At 43.0% G+C, this 22032-nt stretch overlaps 1 protein-coding gene across 1 annotated transcript in view; it reads right to left on the bottom strand.

Annotated features, from left to right (window-relative positions):
* DCLRE1C (DNA cross-link repair 1C) overlaps window positions 1–22032 on the bottom strand; it is a gene marked incomplete at both ends in the record, with an annotated part of 56771 nt that overhangs the window by 15430 nt on the left and 19309 nt on the right. Inside the window, 7 exons of the mRNA XM_079699771.1 lie at window positions 3361–3501; window positions 3647–3719; window positions 4381–4482; window positions 5026–5081; window positions 7119–7178; window positions 11147–11231; window positions 13853–13904. Of these exons, the coding sequence (XP_079555897.1) occupies window positions 3361–3501; window positions 3647–3719; window positions 4381–4482; window positions 5026–5081; window positions 7119–7178; window positions 11147–11231; window positions 13853–13904 (569 nt within the window). The remainder of the gene's footprint in view (window positions 1–3360; window positions 3502–3646; window positions 3720–4380; window positions 4483–5025; window positions 5082–7118; window positions 7179–11146; window positions 11232–13852; window positions 13905–22032) is intronic.

Below are 22032 nucleotides of genomic sequence, written 5' to 3'. Positions count from 1 at the left end.
GCCAAAAAATAAATAAAATAAAATACTAAAAAAATGAATCACTGGCTCATGAAGACACACACAACACGCTGCATACGGGCAGCTGGGGGAGAGGGAGGCCAGTGGGACGAGGAAGTGGAGACCCAGATCCTCCCTTTCCACACACCTGTTTATTGGATGAAAAGGAGGAGGGCAGATGCAAAAAAGCAAAACAAAACAAATCTCAGCCACCTTTAGAATGTTAAAGCGAATACGTTTTAAACTGTTAAAAGCCACATGTCGGTTTTACTTAAATCTTGTTTTCTGGGTAGTTTTGAGTCAACAGAAAGTACTTAAATCAATACAAGGATAATGAAATAGCACTCCTCAAAAAAGTATTCTCATTTTGAAGTCTGAATAACAAAACAGTTTAGAATAATGTTAAATCGCTGCGGTAATTAATACCAAGACAGGTATAGAAAGAACCCGAGCATGAGACTTCCCTGGTGGTGCAGTGGTTAAGAATCCACCTGCCAATGCAGGGGACACAGGACACAGCCCTGGTCCAGGAAGATCCCACATGCCGTGGAGCAACTAAGCCCGCGCACCTAGAGCCCGTGAGCCACAACTACTGAGCCTGCGTGCTGCAACTACTGAAGCCCACGCACCTAGAGCCTGTGCTCTGCAACGAGAAGCCACCGCAATGAGAAGCCTGTGCACTGCAACAAAGAGTAGCTCCCGCTCGCCGCAACTAGAGAGAGCCCGCGCGCAGCAACGAAGACCCAACAGATCCAAAAATAAATAAATTTAAAAAGAACTCGAGCATGACTTCTTACTTATCCTGCGATATCCTGTAACATCCTTATTCCTCTCACTACCTGTTTACTAATGACTAACAAGAAGTAACAAAGAATTGACTTTTCTGGCCTAAGAAGGACATAAAAGAGGCAAATTCTGAGATGTACAGAGAAACAGGGAGAAACTTTCATCCTCACAAAAATGAAGATGCTTGAAAAGGTTGCCATAAATCATCTCTCAGGTCCCTCTATCAAAAAACCTCACCAGGGGCTTCCCTGGTGGTCCAGTGGTTAAGACTCCACGCTTCCACTGCAAGGGGGCGCAGGTTCGATCTCTGGTCGGGGAATGAAGATCCCACATGCTGCCCGGCATGACCATAAATAAATAAATAAATAAAAATTTTAAATTAAAAAACCTCACTGTTCTCCCTTTTAAAATTCCTTCTCTAGAACTGTTTCTAACCCCTACAGAGGGATTAAGAGACTTGAAAGAGGGCTCACTCTGGGGTGACTCCGGGGTCACCTTCCTAAGGCCTGCTTTCTCTTCCTCCACCTCCATCCCTGGACCACTCCTCAGCCCAGGGTTTCTCCCTATGAGGCCTCAGAGCTGGAGGAGCTTCCAGTCTTTTCAATTTCACACACCACTAAAATTCACAAAACAAATTTGGGACTGGTTAAGTGGTTGCTACCTTTATATTGTGCCAAGAGAGGACGTGAGGAAAAAAAAAAAGCAAATAGTAAAATGTGTGCACACATACAACCTATTATCACTGTGACTTTAATTAAGGACCATTTGAACACCAAAAAACATAAGAACGACAATCTCAGAATGAAAGCAAGTCCTTCCCAAAATGGAGAATTGGCAGCTTTACACCAAAAACATTTGGACACAAAAACTTAAGGAAGGAAGAAATTAAAGAAAGAAGGGCTTAGGAAGGGAGGGGGGAGGGGGAGGGAGGAGGGGAGGGGAGGGAGGGGAGGGAGGGGAGGGAGGGGGAGGGAGGGAGGGGGAGGGAGGGGGAGGGAGGGAGGGGAAGGAGGGGGAGGGAGGGGAGAGAGGGGGAGGGAGGGGAGGGAGGGAGGGGAGGGAGGGGGAGGGGAGGGGGAGGGGAGGGAGGGGAGGGAGGGGGAGGGGAGGGAGGGGAGGGAGGGGGAGGGGAGGGAGGGAGGGGAGGGGGGAGGGAGGGGAGGAGGAGGGGAGGGGAGGGAGGGAGGGGAGGGAGGGGGAGGGGAGGGAGGGAGGGGGAGGGAGGGAGGGGAAGGAGGGGGAGGGAGGGGAGGGAGGGGGAGGGAGGGGAGGGAGGGAGGGGGGAGGGGGAGGGGGAGGGGAGGGAGGGAGGGGAGGGAGGGGAGGGAGGGGGAGGGGAGGGAGGAGGAGGGGAGGGAGGGGAGGGAGGGGAGGGGGAGGGGAGGGAGCAGCATGTAAGTACAGAGGGTCCCAACTTGGGATGCTCGACCCATGATTCTTCAACTTTGCGATGGTGAGAAACCAATATGCATCCAGTAGAAAACGGACTTTGGATTTTGAGTTACGATCTTCTCCTGAGCTGGCGGTTCGATCCTCTCTCGTGATGCTGGTCAGCACCGCAGCAAGCTGCCGCCCCAGTGAGCCATGTGATCACGCGGGTCAACAGCCACCGTCCACACACCGACCACTGTTCTGGACCCAGACAACCATTCTGGTTTTCACTTTCACTACAGCACTCAATAAATTACACGAGACACTCCACACTTTATTGTATGATACGCTTTGCGTTACATGATTTTGCCCAACTGTAGGCTAATCTAAGTGTTGTGAGCACTTTTTTTTACATCTTTATTGGAGTATAATTACGTTACAATGTCCCGTTAGTTTCTGCCGTACAACAAAGTGAATCAGCTCTACGTATACATATATCCCCATATCCCCTCCCTCTTGCGTCTCCCTCCCACCCTCCCTATCCCACCCCTCTAGGTGGTCACAAAGCACCGAGCTGATCTCCCTGTGGTATGCGGCTGCTTCCCACTAGCTATCTATTTTACGTTTGGTAGTGTACATATGTCCATGCTGCTCTCTCACTTCATTCCAGCTTCCCCTATCCCCCTCCCCGTGTCCTCAAGTCTGAGCAGGTTTAAGGTAGCTGAGGCTAAGCTATGGTGTTCAGTGGGTCAGGGGTATTTAAATACATTTTTGACTCAATGAGATTTTCAACTTACGATGGATTTATTGGGCCGTAGCCCTGTGGTTAAGTCAAGGAAGATCTAGATATGTACGTGTCTGATTCCCCACATAAATTTTCACAAGACAGTGTTTATTCTGACTGTAAGCAATACACTCAGATATTTCCTAGTTCAAGTTTTTTCTCATTGCTGGTCACAAACACTGAATTTATTTCATGACCCACAGTTTTGAAAAACTACTTCCTTTAGGGGACTTTTCACCAAAGGGCTCTTCCCACTGTCAATTCCTCCCAAGAGGAAGCGAATAAACAAAGACGACAAAGGCTGTGTCCATCTGTCACGGTTTCCAGTCTGGGGGGGGCTTTGGAGGGAAATGGGGAAGGAGGGGAAAGGCAGAGTTGGGAGGATGGACAGGACCAAGAGGAAAGAAAGAGCCGTCAGGCACCTGGACTCCAAACTCCTCGCTGAGGTTGGTGAAGAGATACTCATACCCGTAGGCAGCCTTGCAGCTCAGCCACACTACGTGGTACGGACTCCGCGTGATCCAGCTGCGAACCAGCTCCAGGATCCCATGTAGACACTCCTCCTGGGCAGGAAGGTTCAAAGGCGGTTAACACTGTTCCATTCTCAGGATTCCCAGATACTCACGCAAATGGGGACAATCACCATGCGATCTGTAATCCCACAAACTTCCCTCTAAGAAATGCGGGCTGTGCTCCAGGGAGACGTACCCGACTAGGAATTTGGTAATATTTGGGATCGCAGAAAGTCGTGTCTAAGTACACACTCTGGATGTCTTTCACTCTGAAAACAAAAATGAAACAAGGGGTGTGACTCACCTCATGGGAAATAAAATATGGATAAAACCTAAACTCTTCATTAGAGAGAGAAAATCTAGACATCCAAATGGATGTTCCATTTGGAATTTTTTTTTATTATCAACTTTGTCAGGAAATGATTTCCATGTAACAAAATGACACAGATTTTGCATATGCGGTTCAGTGAATTTTGACCAATTCACGTAACTACTACCCCAGTCAACACACGGAATGTTACCATTACCTCGTTTCAAGAGGAAAAGTTTGCTTTACTGTTACAAATATTATTATAATCGAGTTCGATTTCTAACAGAAACAAAGGCTCATATTTGGGGGGTGGGGGGAGAATAAAACCTTTAAAACAGTGCAGCCTTAACATTCAAGAATTACGTAAAGCCAGGGGGCTTCCCTGGTGGCGCAGTGGTTGGGAGTCCGCCTGCCGATGCAGGGGACACGGGTTCGTGCCCCGGTCCGGGAAGATCCCGCGTGCCGCGGAGCGGCTGGGCCCGTGAGCCATGGCCGCTGGGCCTGCGCGTCCGGAGCCTGTGCTCCGCAGCGGGAGGGGCCACAGCAGTGAGAGGCCCGCGTACCGCAAAAAAAAAAAAAAAAAAAAAAAAAAAAAAAAGAATTACGTAAAGCCAGAGTACCTGCCCCCAGAGTGCAGAAGCTCCATTCTGGCAGCTTCTCCTTTTGCCAATCTGAAGTCTCCCGTGTACAAGACAGTCCCATTGTTGCCCTGAAATAAAAACCTGAAAAGGGTACAGACCTCAGTGACTTCTAAGTCTCAGACAAAATCCTAATAAGGCAAATATATACTAAATCCACAGCCCATTTTGCCTGCCAAGCACAGCCACTATGATAAGGTGATAATGGAATTTCCACAGCACTAAACCACACCAGGCACTCAGCTGCACCTCTTCCCAAAGGAGGAAAATAATAACATGATGGAGATATCGCTGAATTTGCAAGAAACGTCCTCTGAAATACATCAGCACCTTCCACTGTATACTGAGATCATCCCTTCTCATGGAGAGAAAAATCCATGTGATGGGAAAATGCAAAGCCAGTGGAAAGACTGCTACTGAAAACTTCCACTGTAAGAAAGCCACGTTTCGAACATGACCTGCACCTCAGTCCCCCAAGTCCAATTTGGAAGCAAAGATTACAGGAATTGTCATCGTAAGACTCGAACCTCCCTGTACAGGTTATTTTCTAGACCCTACAAGTTTATTTCTACAAATATAATACATATCTACACAAAATAAATAGGCAAAATAGATGAGCCCCCTTACATAACTGATCCTGGGCAATGACCAGCTGGTAAGAGAGTCACAACAATCTCTTCCTTCTAAAAAGAAAATAAAAGAAGAAAATAATAATCACAGAAGTTATCATTAGGACCCAGCTAAACAAAGCCCTCCTGAATACAACACACGCAACTACTTCCCAAGAACGTGGTGTGCCTTTCTCCTCATTTCCCCACTCTCCAAACCCTGGAAACAAGTGGAATCCTCACCCACAAACAAATGGTTAAACGTAGAGTTACACTGTGACACAGCAATTCCACTCTTGGGTATACACGCGAGAAACGCGAAAACTTAGGTCCACACAAAACGTGAATGTTCACCGCAGCATTATTCATACTAGCCAGAGTAGAAGCAGCCAAAACGTCTACTGGCTGATGATTGAACCGGCAAAATGTGGTCTATCCATACAATGGAATATTCTTTGGCCAAAAAAAGAAATGAAGAACTGATACATCCTACACCATGGATAAACACTGAAAGCATTACGCAAAGTGAAAGAAGTCACGAAAGACCACATACTGTATGACTCCATTTAAATACAATGTCCAGAACGGGCAAATCCATAGAGACTCACACTAGACTTAGTAGTGGCCAGGAGCTGGGGGGAGGGAGAAACAGGGTCCTGTACTTCTTTCTGGGCAATGAAAATATTCTGAAATTGATTGTGGCGATGGATACACAACTCTGTGAATACACTAAAAGCCACTGAATAGTGTACTTTAACTGGGGTGAATGGTACGGTATGTGAATTATGTCTCAATAAAGCTGTTATTTAAAAAAAATAAAAATAAAAAGGAATTCCCTGGCAGTCAAGTGGTTAGAACTCCACGCTTCCACTGCAGGGAGCATGGGTTCGATCCCTGGTCAGGGAACTAGGTTCCTGCAAGTCGCACGGACAGTTAAAAAAAAAAAAAAAAAGTCTGATGCAGCCTGGTCCCAAGTCACCATGCAGCACACTGTACTGTCCTGTTAGGCGGAGCCTGATGGGCACGACAGCCTCTCGGGGCTCAGTGCATGGCAGGGCAGAGCTCTGGATGCGTCAGCTCCACTCGACCACGGCAGCTCCCCCTGGACGTCTGACATTGTTCGTTCAAAGGCCCTTTAGAAGGGGCTTTCTCGCTGGTTGGAGCTGGAGACACACAAGTCTCAGTGGGAGAGGAGAAATGGAAAGGACCAGAGCGGGGCGGCTGGACTCAGCTCACCAAGAGCCACCTGCTGCCCGGTGCCCAATTCTGAGAAAGCCTTTCACCAGCACACATTACAGGCCACCGGGCACTGCCAGCATATCCCCAAAGTGTCAGCTAACCGAGCTCAGGATGGCATTTAGGAAGGTTCAGGTCATCCCCTTCCCCTCCCTCAGGACAGTAAGTCTAGAAGTACTCCAATGCCTGATCTCCTCCAGGGAGCAGGTGTGAAAGGTCGGCCCCTGTCCCATCATGGTCACACCACCAAGGACACCCTTCAGAGTTAAACGTGTCCACAGAGCAGGTTCTAATCGGGCTATGGAACAAATATTAACTGGATGTGCCATAAGATAGGAAAACACTGCCTAGCCCTAGGTATAATTTGAGATAAAAATAAATAAATACAGAAAAGGTGGGTTGGTACTCCTACTTACTATTGAAAAAGATAAATGCACAACACAAAAGTACCTGCCTCTAAATTTAAGGACAAAAAAATAAATTGGATCCACTTGGACAATGTCTTTTTCTTGAATATGAAAATGCTTCAGAAAAAAAAAAATCACAATATACATAAATTTGCTGCAAAAACATTAAGCACAGTTTTATATCCTGAACATTATAATAAACTTAATAAATGTGACAATCATACTGTATGGTAATATCATGACTATAGTTACAGCATGTGACACTATATAGAAGCAGTTCCGACATGGTCCAGTCCTTCGGATGTAGAAAATAAATACATCACACACGTTTTTTCCCTACAAACTCACTCATTTACTATAAATTTTATTTCTGGTTACATGAGCAATCAAATCAAGGAGAAAGATAAACAATCATTTAATGCTGAGTATAATAATAATTTTTAAATCACAGTATTTAATATTTAGTTACCTCGCCTGATGCTTCATCGACTAAAGATATCTGGGTAGGAGTTTCAATTTCAATGGATATCTATTAAAATAAAAGAAGAGGTCATGTATACACTGCATTATACATTTTCATGGTTTTTCATGGCTTTATATGTCTTTGCCATCTCAAACACAGAAAGGGAACTAAGAGATGTTACAGACTCTCTGTGGAACAATTTCTGATTTCACTATAATAATGGTTTAATAGCCCCAAGGCATGATAAAGCTAATAACAGTACCTTTCCTGAGGCTGATGTGGCAATATGGATTGAATGCCTTATAAACGTGCACATCCTCAGACACAGCAATTCTACATCTGTGAATTCAATTTTCCTCCCTTCACCTCCCCATGTATTCCACGTGTTCAGGTTTTCTGCTGCAGAACACAGTCTGCCATCAGTCCCTGGCGTGTTGGCCTAATTCACAGATGTGAGCTGCTATGAAAAGGTCGGAGTGTACGTGCACATTTTACTAGAAGAGCAAGCAGCACAGAGAGGCATTCAGTAAGTAGCTGATGAATAAACATAATTTCCCACCTTTTTAGCCCACTGATGTCATAAAATTTACAGTGACTGAGATTCAGGTGTGAAAATATTCTTGCATTTCTGGAATAAACACACTGTATTCATGATACACTGTTTTTTAATACTGTGAGATTCAGTCAGCTATGACCTCAGTTAGGATATTCACACGTGAAATGGCCTTTTTTCCCCCATTTACTATCATTATCCATTTTGCCAGTGAGGTTGAACAGCTTATCTTTTTAGTCTCTCCTACAATAGGGGTTTTTTGTTCTTTGAACATTTGGCAAAATGCACCTATAAAACCATCTGGATGTGGTGCTTTTTTGAAGAAGAGATCTTTGAAAACTGTCTTAATGTCTTTGATGCCTACTTCTTTATTCAAGTGGTCTACTTTTCTTGCCTCAATTTGGTATTTTCCTACTTTTCCAGTATTTATCCACTGTGTCTAAATTATTGAATATACTATCATATTAATTTTCAAAACAAGGCACTGCTATTATTCATGGGTATTTTCCTTTTTATCATTCTGTATTTTTATATGCATCTTTGTTTTTTTAATCGATCTTGGCAAGATTTCTATTTCGTTTTGTTTTCTTTTGTTTGTTTTGTTTGTTTGCTTTGGCCACGCTGTGCGGCATGTGGGATCTTAGTTCCCCAATCAGAAATCAAACCCGCATCCCCTGCATTGGAAGCACAGAGTCTTAACTGCTGGACCACCAGGAAGTCCCTAAATTTATCTCTATTTCTCTAGAAACCAGCTTTTACTTTTGTTAATCTTCCCTTTTATTTTCTGTGGTAGTTAGTCTCTATATCACTAACCTGTCCTTTCTCTCTATTATTTTCTTCCTTCACATATCCTTAGGTTTGCTTTGTTGCTCCTTTTCGTTCTTCTTGAGTCAAAGACTTATTCCATTTAGTTCCAGTCTGTTTTCTAAGAAATGCATTTAATGCTCTCAATTTCCCTTCAAGTACTAACTTAGCTGTGCTCCACACACTTTGACATGTCACACTTTCATTGTCCATCAGTCCTAAGTATTGTATGTTTTTCTTTACAATTTTCTCTTTAACCTAGAGTTGCTTGTGGTATGCATTTAGCTCCCATATGTAGGGGGTGATTTTAACTCTCCTTGTATTTCTGATTTCCAGCATCACTGTATTTGTGGTAAAAGAACAGATCACTAGGATTTCCTGAAACTTCTTTAGTGACGTAGCACATGGTCAGTTTTGGTAAACGTTCCAAGTTTACCCAAAGCTCTTTTCTCTGTTCGGTGTAAAGCTCTGTGTTTCGGCTGGTTTGCAGGTATTAATTATGCCATTTAATTCTTCTGTAGATTCACTTACTTCCTGTCTCCTCCATCTTCCAGCTTCTGAGAGAGGTCTGGTAAGCTCTCCAGCTGCCACTGTTGAGTTGCCCCTTTCTCCCTTAGATTACGGGGTGGCCTTGAACTACATCCACTCAGCTGAGCTGGAATTATCCTACAAGCCCCTTCCACGTACACTTCCAGGACAGCAGTGGCCACAAGAAACACCTGTGTGAGATTTGGAAGGCAGAAGTGAACCAGCAGCCATTTTTCAATGCTCTGAAAGGCACCAGAAATTATAACAGCTCGGGTACGTTGCTGATCTGTTGGCTTACCTCACTGACTCGGGCAGTATGGCGGCAGCTCCGTCTTCCGCTGGGTATCCTCCCAAGCTTCTTGGAGGCCTGGGCCACGTGTGTGGAACTCAGTGACCAAAGAGTGGGAGGCGGACATGGGTCCCCGTTTGTCCCTGTGGCCTCCAGCCTATCTCCGCTCTTCTCTCCTTCTTTTTCAGCTTTCCTTCCTGACTGCTGGCCAGATGGACCCACAGTAACTTCAGGCCTAATACCAAGGCCAAGGTTACAGCCTTGCTGTTGTGTCCCTCTGCAGAGGGGGGATGGATCCCACCCCAACTGACAGATCAGAGGCTAAGACTGAATATGCCACATATGAACCAAGAGAGTGTGAAAACACTGCGGTATGTTCACTGTGGGACTTTCTGGGGAGAGCAGGGTAGAAACCAGGCTGGGAGGAAGTGGTTTGTGTGACCTGAGAAAATGGGAGCAGGTGGCCCTGGTTTTTATCGTGGTTACGGGGTGGGCCTGGGCTTGCATGTTTGAAATCCATGTAGGCGCCAAGGAAGGGGCAGGGTTTTTTTTTTATCAGTTTGCCCAGATGTGGGGCAAGTGGAGGTGGGAGTTGAAAGCTGCCAGCAATCAGACATCAAACACTCTTTTTTTTTTTTTTTGTGGTACACGGGCCTCTCACTGTTGTGGCCTCTCCCGTTGCGGAGCACAGGCTCCGGACGCGCAGGCTCAGCGGCCATGGCTCACGGGCCCAGCCGCTCCGTGGCACGTGGGATCCTCCTGGACCGGAGCACAAACCCGTGTCCCCTGCATTGGCAGGCGGACTCCCAACCACTGCGCCACCAGGGAAGCCCAGACATCAAACACTCTTGGTGATGCTTGTTCAGACTTCTCTGCCAGCACCTCCAATTACTGACGGTTTAATCCATATCACAAGCCCTAATGCTATCTTCTCCTCGTGGTTCTTTCTATGATCAAGCACTGGGTGATCAGGTACTACTGTATCCAGGTTGAGGTTATTTTGTCAATTGCATTTATGTTCATATCTTCTTGATACTATTAAAAGGTTGTTCCTTTTAATAGTAAATAACACCTTCTTTGAAACTTAACGATATTTTTTTTGCCTTCAATCTCTGTATGATATAAAAGTTGCCACTCTGGCATGTTTAGCTTTTAATTGTTCATTGTATTTTTTCCTTTTTATTTTTTCCTCTTCAACCTGCATTTTTCCTTTAGAGTAATTTATGTCTCTTGTAGACCAAGACTGGTGGATCATTTTTTTTTTTAGCCTAAACCAAGAATTTGTCTTTTGATCCAGGGTTGAAGTAAATCCATTCATATTTATAGCAATTACTGTTATAATAGAACTTGTGCCACCATCTTCGCATTTTCAACGTGCCATGCTTTTTTCTCCCCTTTACCTTCTGTTGGATAGATCCATTTTATTCTGCCAGATTCAAAATTATCCATTCTATTTTTATTCTGATTGTTATCCCTTTCTTATTATAACCCATAAATTTTGTTTATTTTTCCTAATCTATCCCATGATCTAAATAAAAGGATTTATCAATTATGTTAATGAATGTTTTATACTTTAAAGTAATAAAATGTAACTCAGCAAGAGAGTCTGTGAGATTAGACAAAACTAAGAATCTAAGTCAACATGTTGAGGGACAAGAAAGAAAAATCAACAGCATAAAATGTCAACCTCTTCCAAACTGATGAATTACAAAGGCTAAACAGCAACACTGTAATTACTGTGGGTAAATATAGCAGGGAGGAAGCGAGCTTTGAATAATGCCGATGCTTTGTTCAATACACCTCAAAAAATATTTCCCACTTGAAAAGAAGAATTAGTGTCATTCAAAAAATAAAACTTACAATTCGTTTCTCCCAAAATCTGTACCTCGGGCTCGTTAACAACAGCTCTTTAGTAACAGGCGAACAGTATAAGTAAACCTTCAAGCTGAAAACAAGAGACCAAAAAAAAAAAAGAAGCTGTTTTTAGTACAATCGAGAATGAGACATCTGGGTGACTAGGAAATATGTTTCAATATATGTCCATTGCCTCGAATAATTCAGAAACTGAGCTGGCAGGCCAATACTCCAGTGACCACCTCAGTCCCATCGAGACTATAAAGGGACAGGCGAGAAGCAGAAGAGAGAAAATACTGTGTCCTCTGACCTCCCCAAAGGCTGGTCCTCACCCTTCTCATCTTAAAGACACATGTTTTAGACAATCAGGTATGTCTGGAGAGATGCCACCAAATGGTAAACTACCTCTGCAGAAAGGGAAGTGGGACAGGAGACGTCTGCCTTTTACTTCATATAAATCTATTCTGTTTATGTTTAGTGGGCAGAAATCAACTTCATGACAAACTTTAAAAATTCAACACTCCAGTTCAGAAGTTAGGAATACAGTCTGCAGCGGATCATACTCTCCAGAGATGCCCACACTGACATATACACCCTAACCACACACTGGCTTCTTACAAAGTGGTCATGGAAATTCCCCCACTGACAGGAGGCGTCTGTGTTAACCTCCCCTTGAACCTGGACAGAGCTTTGTAACTGCCTTAGCCAACAGAATGTGATGGACATAATATAGCAGGCCTTTCGAGGTTAGATCTTCAAGGCAGTATGGCAGCCGCTGGCCCTCTCTTGGGACATACACTTTTCTTTTTAGTTTTCATTTAAGAAGTCCTGCTATTCTGAAACCACTATGTTGAAGAGCTATTTTTTAGAGACAGAGATGTCCAAAGTGCCCCAACTGTTTGAGTCTCTCGAGCCCAGATGTCAGACATTAAATGAATGAGCCTTCAGGTAATGTCAGCCCCCATACGACACCCAGTCAGGCAGAAACCAGCCATCCCCACTGTACCCTGTCAGAACTCCTGACCCATAGAAACAGACAGAGAGAATACATGATTAGTGTTGTTTTAAGTCACTGAGTTTGGGGGTAGTTTGTTACGCAGCAATAGATAACTAATACATAGGCTCTAAAATCAGACAGACCTGGTGGGAATCCTGGTCCTGCCACCTACTGGCTGCGTGACCTTGGGCAACTAATTTAACCCCTCTGGTTCCTCAGTTTCCTCATCTGTAAAATAGAAATAATAATAGTATCTATTCAAAAGATTATCAAGAGGCTCTAAGGAGAATGTCAGCTCCAAGAAGAGAGGGATTTTTGCCTGTTTTGCTCACTACTGTATCTTCAACATCTAGTATGAATATATATATATATTTTTTTCGGTACACGGGCCTCTCACTGTTGTGGCCTCTCCTGTTGTGGAGCACAGGCTCCGGACGCACAGGCTCAGTGGCCATGGCTCACGGGCCTAGCCGCTCCGCGGCATGTGGGATCTTCCCGGACCGGGGCACGAACCCATGTCCCTTACATAGGCAGGCCGACTCTCAACCACTGAGCCACCAGGGAAGCCCATGAATATATATTTTTAATAAATATTAGCTACCATTATCACAAACACAGACTACTGATATCACTTAGCAAAGAAGCCTGCTAAGTCAAAGATCAAATAGTCAAAAAGTCAATAGGGTCCTTTCTATATACAGTTGACCCTTGAACAACATGGATTTCAACTGTGAGGGTCCACTTACGCATAGGGTTTTTTTTCACTAAATAAGTACCATAGTACTACACCATATGCAGTTAGTTGAACCCACAGATGCGGAACCAGGATAGGGAGGGCCAACTATAAAGTTATATGTGGATTTTTGACCTCATAGAAGGTCGGTGCCCCTAACCACTGCATTGTTCAAGGGTCAACTGCATATATCTTGAGAATTTGGAATCTGACTTAGGCAATGACTGCAGGAAAAGAATGCAATGACTCAGCTTTAAGAAAGGATCCAACAATATTATATGACTCTTTTATAATGGAACAATCATTTACGCACACACACAGACACACTCTTACAGAAATAAAAATGAACAGACTATTACTGCACCCAATAGCATGGATGAATCATTCAAATATAATGTTAAGTAAAAGAAAACAAGTAGAAGAGTCTATTCAGTATGATTCTATTTAAATAAAGTTCAAAAACAACCAAAGCTAAACGATGATGACAAAAGTCAGAAGAGAGGTTACCTGTGGGTGGGGAAGACTGACTGGGGGAGGAACAGGGTTCTGTCCCAGGATATTGATGCTGTTCTATTTCTTGGAGTGGGCAGACGCTACACATGTGTTCACTTGTAAAAGTTCATCAGACTATTCCCATATGATGTAAGTACTTTTCTATGTAGATGTTACAGCTCAATTAAAATTTTTACTTAAAAAAATAGAACACACAAATAAATAGCAAAGGAAATTACCTGGGGACTTCCCTGGTGGTCCAGTGGCTAAGGCTCCATGCTCCCAATGCAGGGGACCCAGGTTCAATCCCTGGTCAGGGAACTAGATCCCACATGCCACAACTAAGAGTTTGTATGCTGCAACTAAAGTTCCCACATCCTGCAACTAAAGATCCGCATGCCACAATGAAGATCCCACATGCCACAACTAAGCCACAGCTCAGCCAAATAAATAAATAAATAAATTTAAAAAAGAAAAGAGAAGAAATTACCTGCACTCCAACCTTCTTTTCAAGGTAGGGGCTCTTAATCCTTTCATGTGATCTGAAAACAAAAGAATCAGAAATCATAAATACATTATTTTTTTCAGAGGATTCCTTGGCCCAAGGAAACTGAGTTGTCTGTTCTTTTTAGGCTTCCTTTTAAGAGAAAATAAATGAGAGGTTTACTTTTATAGGAGCATTGATTTGTATGAGCTACTGGCTCTTGCTTCTGCAGATGAAGAATCCACTGAAAATAGGACAAGAACCACTAAAAGTTGACCATCTCTGAGCCAACAGAAGCCATTTAAAAGGAGAATGATCCTCTGCATCTTAGGACAGAGACTAAATCACTCAGAGTAGCCACAGAAGAATGCATGACCTCATTCAGAACTGCTTCCATCACTTTCCTTTACTCTCTTCTATCATTTCAATCCAACCACCCTTCGGACCATGCTCTCTGTGACCCCTTCAATTCCAGTCACTAAAGTTAGTCCATCTGGAAATTCAAGTTTGCTTCCATGGAATCCTCGTGAAAACCATTCAGGCTTAGGCCAGAATAATAAGAGTTTCTTTACCTTCTCAGCCTACTGTGACTGCTGGGTTGAAAGGTGGGTTATTGCTACCCACAGAAGCTTGCTCCACAGCTTGCCAAATTAACAAACACAGAAAGGTGACTTTTAAAGAAAGGTAACATTTAAACCAAATGGTACATTAAATATATAGTGCATTATAATATTACATTCTGAATCCTTAGCATGCAAAAGCCCAGATAACAAGAACCAAACATTTTGAAATTGCTTAGTTAAATCAAACCAATTCTAATTATCCTAATTCCAAACAGAAACCCGAAAGAAAGCTGGAGTAACTATACTCAGACAAAACAGACTTTAAAACAAAGACTCTGGTGATGGAAGGAAAAGGCGGGCGGCGAGCATTTATTAGTTGACATATGATGGTAAAGAACTGTCTCTTTGGAGCCGGAGGAAGATGGCGGAAGAGTAAGACGCGGAGATCACCTTCCTCCCCACAGATACATCAGAAATTCATCTACACGTGGAACAACTCCAACAGAACACCTACTGAACGCTGACAGAAGACCTCAGACCCCCCAAAAGGCAAGAAACTCCCCACATACCTGGGTAGGTCAAAAGAAAAAAAGAATAAACAGAGACAATAGGATATGGACGGGACCTGCACCAGTGGGAGGGGGCCGTGAAGGAGGGAAGGTTTCTACACACTACAAGCCCCTTCGCGGGCGGAGACTGCAGGTGGCGGAGGGGGAAAGCTTCGGAGTAGCGGAGGAGAGCACAGCAACAGGGGTGCGGAGGGCAAAGCGGAGAGATTTTGGCACAGAGGATCGGTGCCCTCAGGCACACACCAGCCCGAGAGGCTTGTCTGCTCGGCCGCCGGGGCGGGCGGGGCTGGGAGCTGAGGCTCGGGTATCGGCTTTCAGTCGGAGCGCAGGGAGAGGACTGGGGCTGGCGGCAGGAAGAAAGCCTGAAGAGGTTAGTGCTGGCCCGGAGGGAGTCCGGGGAAAGGGTCTGGAACTACCGGAGAGGCAAGAGACTTTTTTCCCTTTTGTTGCCTGGTGCGCGAGGAGAGGGCATTCCCCTCCCTCCCCTCTGCCTGAGTGAGCCAGAGCCCCCGAATCAGCGGCTCCTTTAAACCCATCCTGTCTGAGTGAAGAACGGACGCCCTCTGGCGACCTACGCGCAGAGGCGGGGCCAGGTCCAAGGCTGAGACCCGGGAGTTGTGAGAGCAGAGACAGGGAAATCTCTCTGTGCAGCCTCGGAGGCAGTGGATTAAAGCTCCACGGTCCATTTGATGTGCCCTGCGTCTGTGGAGTGTATGAATGGACAGCAAATCATCCCAAATTGAGGAAGTGGACTGTGAGGACAAGATTTAAGACTTTCCCCCCTTTTTACAACGAATTATCCCAAATTAAGGAGGTGGACTTAGCAAGATTTCAGACTTCTCGCCCTTTTCCTCTTTTTACAACGAATTATCCCAAATCGAGGAGGTGGACTTGGAGAGCAAGATTTTTGATTTTTCCCCCTGCTCTCTTTTTGTGAATGTGTATGTGTAATCTTCTGTGTAAGATTCTATCTGTATAGCTTTGCTTCCACCATATGTCCCAGGGTTCTATCGGTCCGTGTTTTTTTTTCAATAATTACTTTTTAATTTTAATAACGCTACTATATTTCATACTTTATTCTATTTTACTTTACCTGCTCTTTCTTTTTTTCCTACCTTCCCTTCCTCCCTCCCTCCCTCCGCTCCTCCTTTCCTTCTTTCTTTTTCTTTCTTCCCTCCCTCCCTCCCACCCTTCTTCTTTCCACTTTCTTTTTCTTTCCTTCCTCCCTCCCTCCCTCCTGTCTTTCTATCTTTCTTTCCTTCCTCCCTCCCTCCCTTCTTCCATTCACTCTTCCTTTTGCTTTCATTCCTCCCTCCCTCCCTCCTTTCTTTCCTTCTTTCTTTCCATCCTCCCTCCCTCCCTCCTTTCTTTCTTCCTTCCTTCCTTCCTTACTTCCCTTCTTCCTTTCTTTCCCTCTCTCTTTCTTTCTTCTACTAATTCTTTCCTTCTACTTTTTCTCACTGTTATTCTGAGCCGGGTGGATGAAAGGCTCTTGGTGCTGCAGCCAGGAGTTAGTGCTGTGCCTCTGAAGTGGGAGAGCCAACCTCAGGACACGGGTCCACAAGAGACCTCCCAGCTCCACATAATATCAAGCAGCGAAAATCTCCCAGGGATCTCCATCTCAACACCAGCACCCAGCTTCAGTCAACGACCAGCAAGCTACAGTGCTGGTCACCCTATGCCAAGCAACTAGCAAGGCAGGAACACAACCCCACCCATTAGCAGAGAGGCTACCTAAAAACATAATAAGGCCACAGGCACCCCAAAACACACCACCAGACGTGGACCTGTCCACCAGAAAGACAAGATCGAGCCTCAACCACCAGAACACAGGCATTAGTCCCCCCCACCAGGAAGCCTACACAACCTACTGAAACAACCTTAGCCACGGGGGACAGATACCAAAAACAATGGGAACTACGAATCTGCAGCCTGCAAAAAGGAGACCCCAAACACAGTAACATAAGCAAAATGAGAAAGCAGAAAAACACACAGCAGGTGAAGGAGCAAGATAAAAACCTACCAGACCTAACAAATGAAGAGGTAATAGGCAGTCTACCTGAAAAAGAATTCAGAATAATGATAGTAAAGATGATCCAAAATCTTGGAAATAGGATAGACAAAATGCAAGAAACAGTTAACAAGGACCTAGAAGAACTAAAGATGAATCAAGCATCGATTAAAAACACAATAAATGAAATGAAAAATACTCTAGATGGGATCAATAGCAGAATAACTGAGGCAGAAGAACGGATAAGTGAGGTGGAAGATAAAATAGTGGAAATAACTGATGCAGAGCAAAATAAAGAAAAAAGAATGAAAAGAATAGAGGACAGTCTGAGAGACCTCTGGGACAACATTAAACGCACCAACATTCGAATTATAGGGGTTCCAGAAGACGAAGAGAAAAAGAAAGGGACTGAGAAAATATTTGAAGAGATTATAGTTGAAAACTTCCCTAATGTGGGAAAGGAAATAGTTAATCAAGTCCAGGAGGCACAGAGAGTCCCATACAGAATAAATCCAAGGAGAAATACGCCAAGACACATATTAATCAAACTGTCAAAAATTAAACACAAAGAAATCATATTAAAAGCAGCAAGGGAAAAACAACAAATAACACACAAGGGAATCCCCATCAGGTTAACAGCTGATCTCTCAGCAGAAACTCTACAAGCCAGAAGGGAATGGCAGGACATAATTAAAGTGATGAAGGAGAGAAACCTGCAACCAAGATTACTCTACCCAGCAAGGATCTCATTCAGATTTGATGGAGAAATTAAAACGTTTACAGACAAGCAAAAGCTGAGAGAGTTCAGCACCACCAAACCAGCTTTACAACAAATGCTAAAGGAACTTCTCTAGGCAAGAAACACAACAGAAGGAATATACCTACAATAACGAACCCAAAGCAATTAAGGAAATGGGAATAGAAACATACATATCAATAATTACCTTAAATGTAAATGGACTAAATGCTCCCACCAAAAGACACAGAGTGGCTGAATGGATACAAAAACAAGACCCATATATATGCTGTCTACAAGAGACCCACTTCAGACCTAGAGACACATACAGATTGAAAGTAAGGGGATGGAAAAAGATATTCCATGCAAATGGAAATCAAAAGAAAGCTGGAGTAGCAATTCTTATATCAGACAAAATAGACTTTAAAATAAAGACTATTAGAAGAGACAAAGAAGGACACTACATAACGATAAAGGGATCGATCCAAGAAGAAGATATAACAATTGTAAATATTTATGCACCCAACATAGGAGCACCTCAATACATAAGGCAAATACTAACAGCCATAAAAGGGGAAATCGACAGTAACACAATCATAGTAGGGGACTTTAACACCCCACTTTCACCAATGGACAGATCACCCAAAATGAAAATAAATAAGGAAACACAAGCTTTAAATGATACATTAAACAAGATGGACTTAGTTGATATTTATAGGACATTCCATCCAAAAACAACAGAATACACATTTTTCTCAAGTGCTCATGGAACATTCTCCAGGATAGATCATATCTTGGGTCACAAATCAAGCCTTGGTAAATTTAAGAAAATTGAAATTGTATCAAGTATCTTTTCCGACCACAATGCTATGAGACTAGACATCAATTACAGGAAAAGATCTGTAAAGAATACAAACACATGGAGGCTAAACAATACACTACTCAGTAACGAAGTGATCACTGAAGAAATCAAAGAGGAAATTAAAAAACACCTAGAAACAAATGACAATGGAGACACGACGACCCAAAACCTATGGGACGCAGCAAAAGCAGTTCTAAGGGGGAAGTTTATAGCAATACAATCCCACCTTAAGAAACAGGAAACATTTCGAGTAAACAACCTGACCCTGCACCTAAAGCAATTAGAGAAAGAAGAACAAAAAACCCCCAAAGTTAGCAGAAGGAAAGAAATCATAAAGATCAGATCAGAAATAAATGAAAAAGAAATGAAGGAAACAATAGCAAAGATCAATAAAACTAAAAGCTGGTTCTTTGAGAAGATAAACAAAATTGACAAACCATTAGCCAGACTCATCAAGAAAAGAAGGGAGAAGACTCAAATCAATAGAATTAGAAATGAAAAAGGAGAAGTAACAACTGACACTGCAGAAATACAAAAGATCATGAGAGATTACTATAAGCAACTCTATGCCAATAAAATGGACAACCTGGAAGAAATGGACAAATTCTTAGAAATGCACAACCTACCAAGACTGACTCAGGAAGAAATAGAAAATATGAATAGACCAATCACAAGCACTGAAATTGAAACTGTGATTAAAAATCTTCCAACAAACAAAAGCCCAGGACCAGATGGCTTCACAGGCGAATTCTATCAAACATTTAGAGAAGAGCTAACACCCATCCTTCTCAAACTCTTCCAAACAATATCAGAGGAAGGAACACTCCCAAACTCATTCTACGAGGCCACCATCACCTTGATACCAAAACCAGGCAAGGATGTCACAAAGAAAGAAAACTACAGGCCAATATCACTGATGAACATAGATGCAAAAATCCTCAACAAAATACTAGCAAACAGAATCCAACAGCACATTAAAAGGATCATACACCATGATCAAGTGGGGTTTATTCCAGGAATGCAAGGATTCTTCAATATACGCAAATCAATCAATGTGATACACCATATTAACAAGTTGAAGGAGAAAAACCATATGATCATCTCAATAGATGCAGAGAAAGCTTTCGACAAAATTCAACACCCATTTATGATAAAAACCCTGCAGAAAGTAGGCATAGAGGGAACTTTCCTCAACATAATAAAGGCCATATATGACAAACCCACAGCCAACATTGTCCTCAATGGTGAAAAACTGAAACCATTTCCACTAAGATCAGGAACAAGACAAGGCTGCCCACTCTCACCACTCTTATTCAACCTAGTTTTGGAAGTTTTAGCCACAGCAATCAGAGAAGAAAAGGAAATAAAAGGAATCCAAATTGGAAAAGAAGAAGTAAAGCTGTCACTGTTTGCAGATGACATGATACTATACATAGAGAATCCTAAAGATGCTACCGAAAAACTACTAGAGCTAATCAATGAATTTGGTAAAGTAGCAGGATACAAAATTAATGCACAGAAATCTCTGGCATTCCTGTACACTAATGATGAAAAATCTGAAAATGAAATCAAGAAAACACTCCCATTTACCATTGCAACAAAAAGAATAAAATATCTAGGAATAAACCTACCTAAGGAGACAAAAGACCTGTATGCAGAAAATTATAAGACACTGATGAAAGAAATTAAAGAGGATACAAATAGATGGAGAGATATACCATGCTCCTGGATTGGAAGAATCAATATTGTGAAAATGACTCTACTACCCAAAGCAATCTACAGATTGAATGCAATCCCTATCAAACTACCACTGGCATATTTCACAGAACTAGAACAAAAAATTTCAAAATTTGTTTGGAAAAACAAAAGACCCCGAATAGCCAAAGCAATCTTGAGAACGAAAAACGGAACTGGAGGAATCAGGCTCCCTGACTTCAGACTATACTACAAAGCTACAGTAATTAAGACAGTGTGGTACTGGCATAAAAACAGAAAGATAGATCAGTGGATCAGGATAGAAAGCCCAGAGATAAACCCACGCACATATGGCCAACTTATCTTTGATAAAGGAGGCAGGAATGTACAGTGGAGAAAGGACAGCCTCTTCAATAAGTGGTGCTGGGAAAACTGGACAGGGACATGTAAAAGTATGAGATTAGATCATTCCCTAACACCATACACAAAAATAAGCTCAAAATGGATTAAAGACCTAAATGTAAGGCCAGAAACTATCAAACTCTTAGAGGAAAACATAGGTAGAACACTGTATGACATAAATCACAGCAAGATCCTTTTGGACCCACCTCCTAGAGAAATGGAACTAAAAACAAAGATAAACAAATGGGACCTAATGAAACTTCAAAGCTTTTGCACAGCAAAGGAAACCATAAACAAGACCAAAAGACAACCCTCAGAATGGGAGAAAATATTTGCAAATGAAGCAACTGACAAAGGATTAATCTCCAAAATTTATAAACAGCTCATGCAGCTCAATAGCAAAAAAACAAACAACCCAATCCAAAAATGGGCAGAAGACTTAAATAGGCATTTCTCCAAAGAAGATATACAGACTGCCAACAAACACATGAAAGAATGCTCAACATCATTAATCATTAGAGAAATGCAAATCAAAACTACAATGAGATATCATCTCACACCAGTCAGAATGGCCATCATCAAGAAATCTAGAAACAATAAATGCTGGAGAGGGTGTGGAGAAAAGGGAACACTCTTGCACTGCTGGTGGGAATGTGAATTGGTACAGCCACTATGGAGAACAGTATGGAGGTTCCTTAAAAAACTAAAAATAGAACTACCATATGACCCAGCAATCCCACTACTAGGCATATACCCTGAGAAAACCATAATTCAAAAAGAGACATGTACCAAAATGTTCATTGCAGCTCTATTCACAATAGCCCGGAGCTGGAAACAACCTAAGTGTCCATCATCGGATGAATGGATAAAGAAGATGTGGCACATATATACAATGGAATATTACTCAGCCATAAAAAGGAACGAAACTGAGCTATTTGTAATGAGGTGGATAGACCTAGAGTCTGTCATACAGAGTAAAGTAAGTCAGAAAGAGAAAGACAAATACTGTATGCTAACACATATATATGGAATTTAAAAAAAAATGTCATGAAGAACCTAGGGGTAAAACGGGAATAAAGACACAGACCTACTTGAGAACGGACTTGAGGATATGGGGAGGGTGAAGGGTAAGCTGTGACAAAGCGAAAGAGAGGCATGGACATATATACACTACCAAACGTAAGGTAGATAGATAGTGGGAAGCAGCCGCAGAGCACAGGGAGATCAGCTCGGTGCTTTGTGACCGCCTGGAGGGGTGGGATAGGGAGGGTGGGAGGGAGGGAGACGCAATAGGGAAGGGATGTGGGAACAGATGTGTATGTATGACTGATTCACTTTGTTATAAAGC

Source organism: Hyperoodon ampullatus (genome assembly GCF_949752795.1).
Source record: "Hyperoodon ampullatus genome assembly, chromosome: 3".
NCBI lineage: Eukaryota > Metazoa > Chordata > Mammalia > Artiodactyla > Ziphiidae > Hyperoodon > Hyperoodon ampullatus.
The sequence above is the reverse complement of the archived record's forward strand: the minus strand, read 5'-3'. Positions and strand labels throughout refer to the sequence as shown.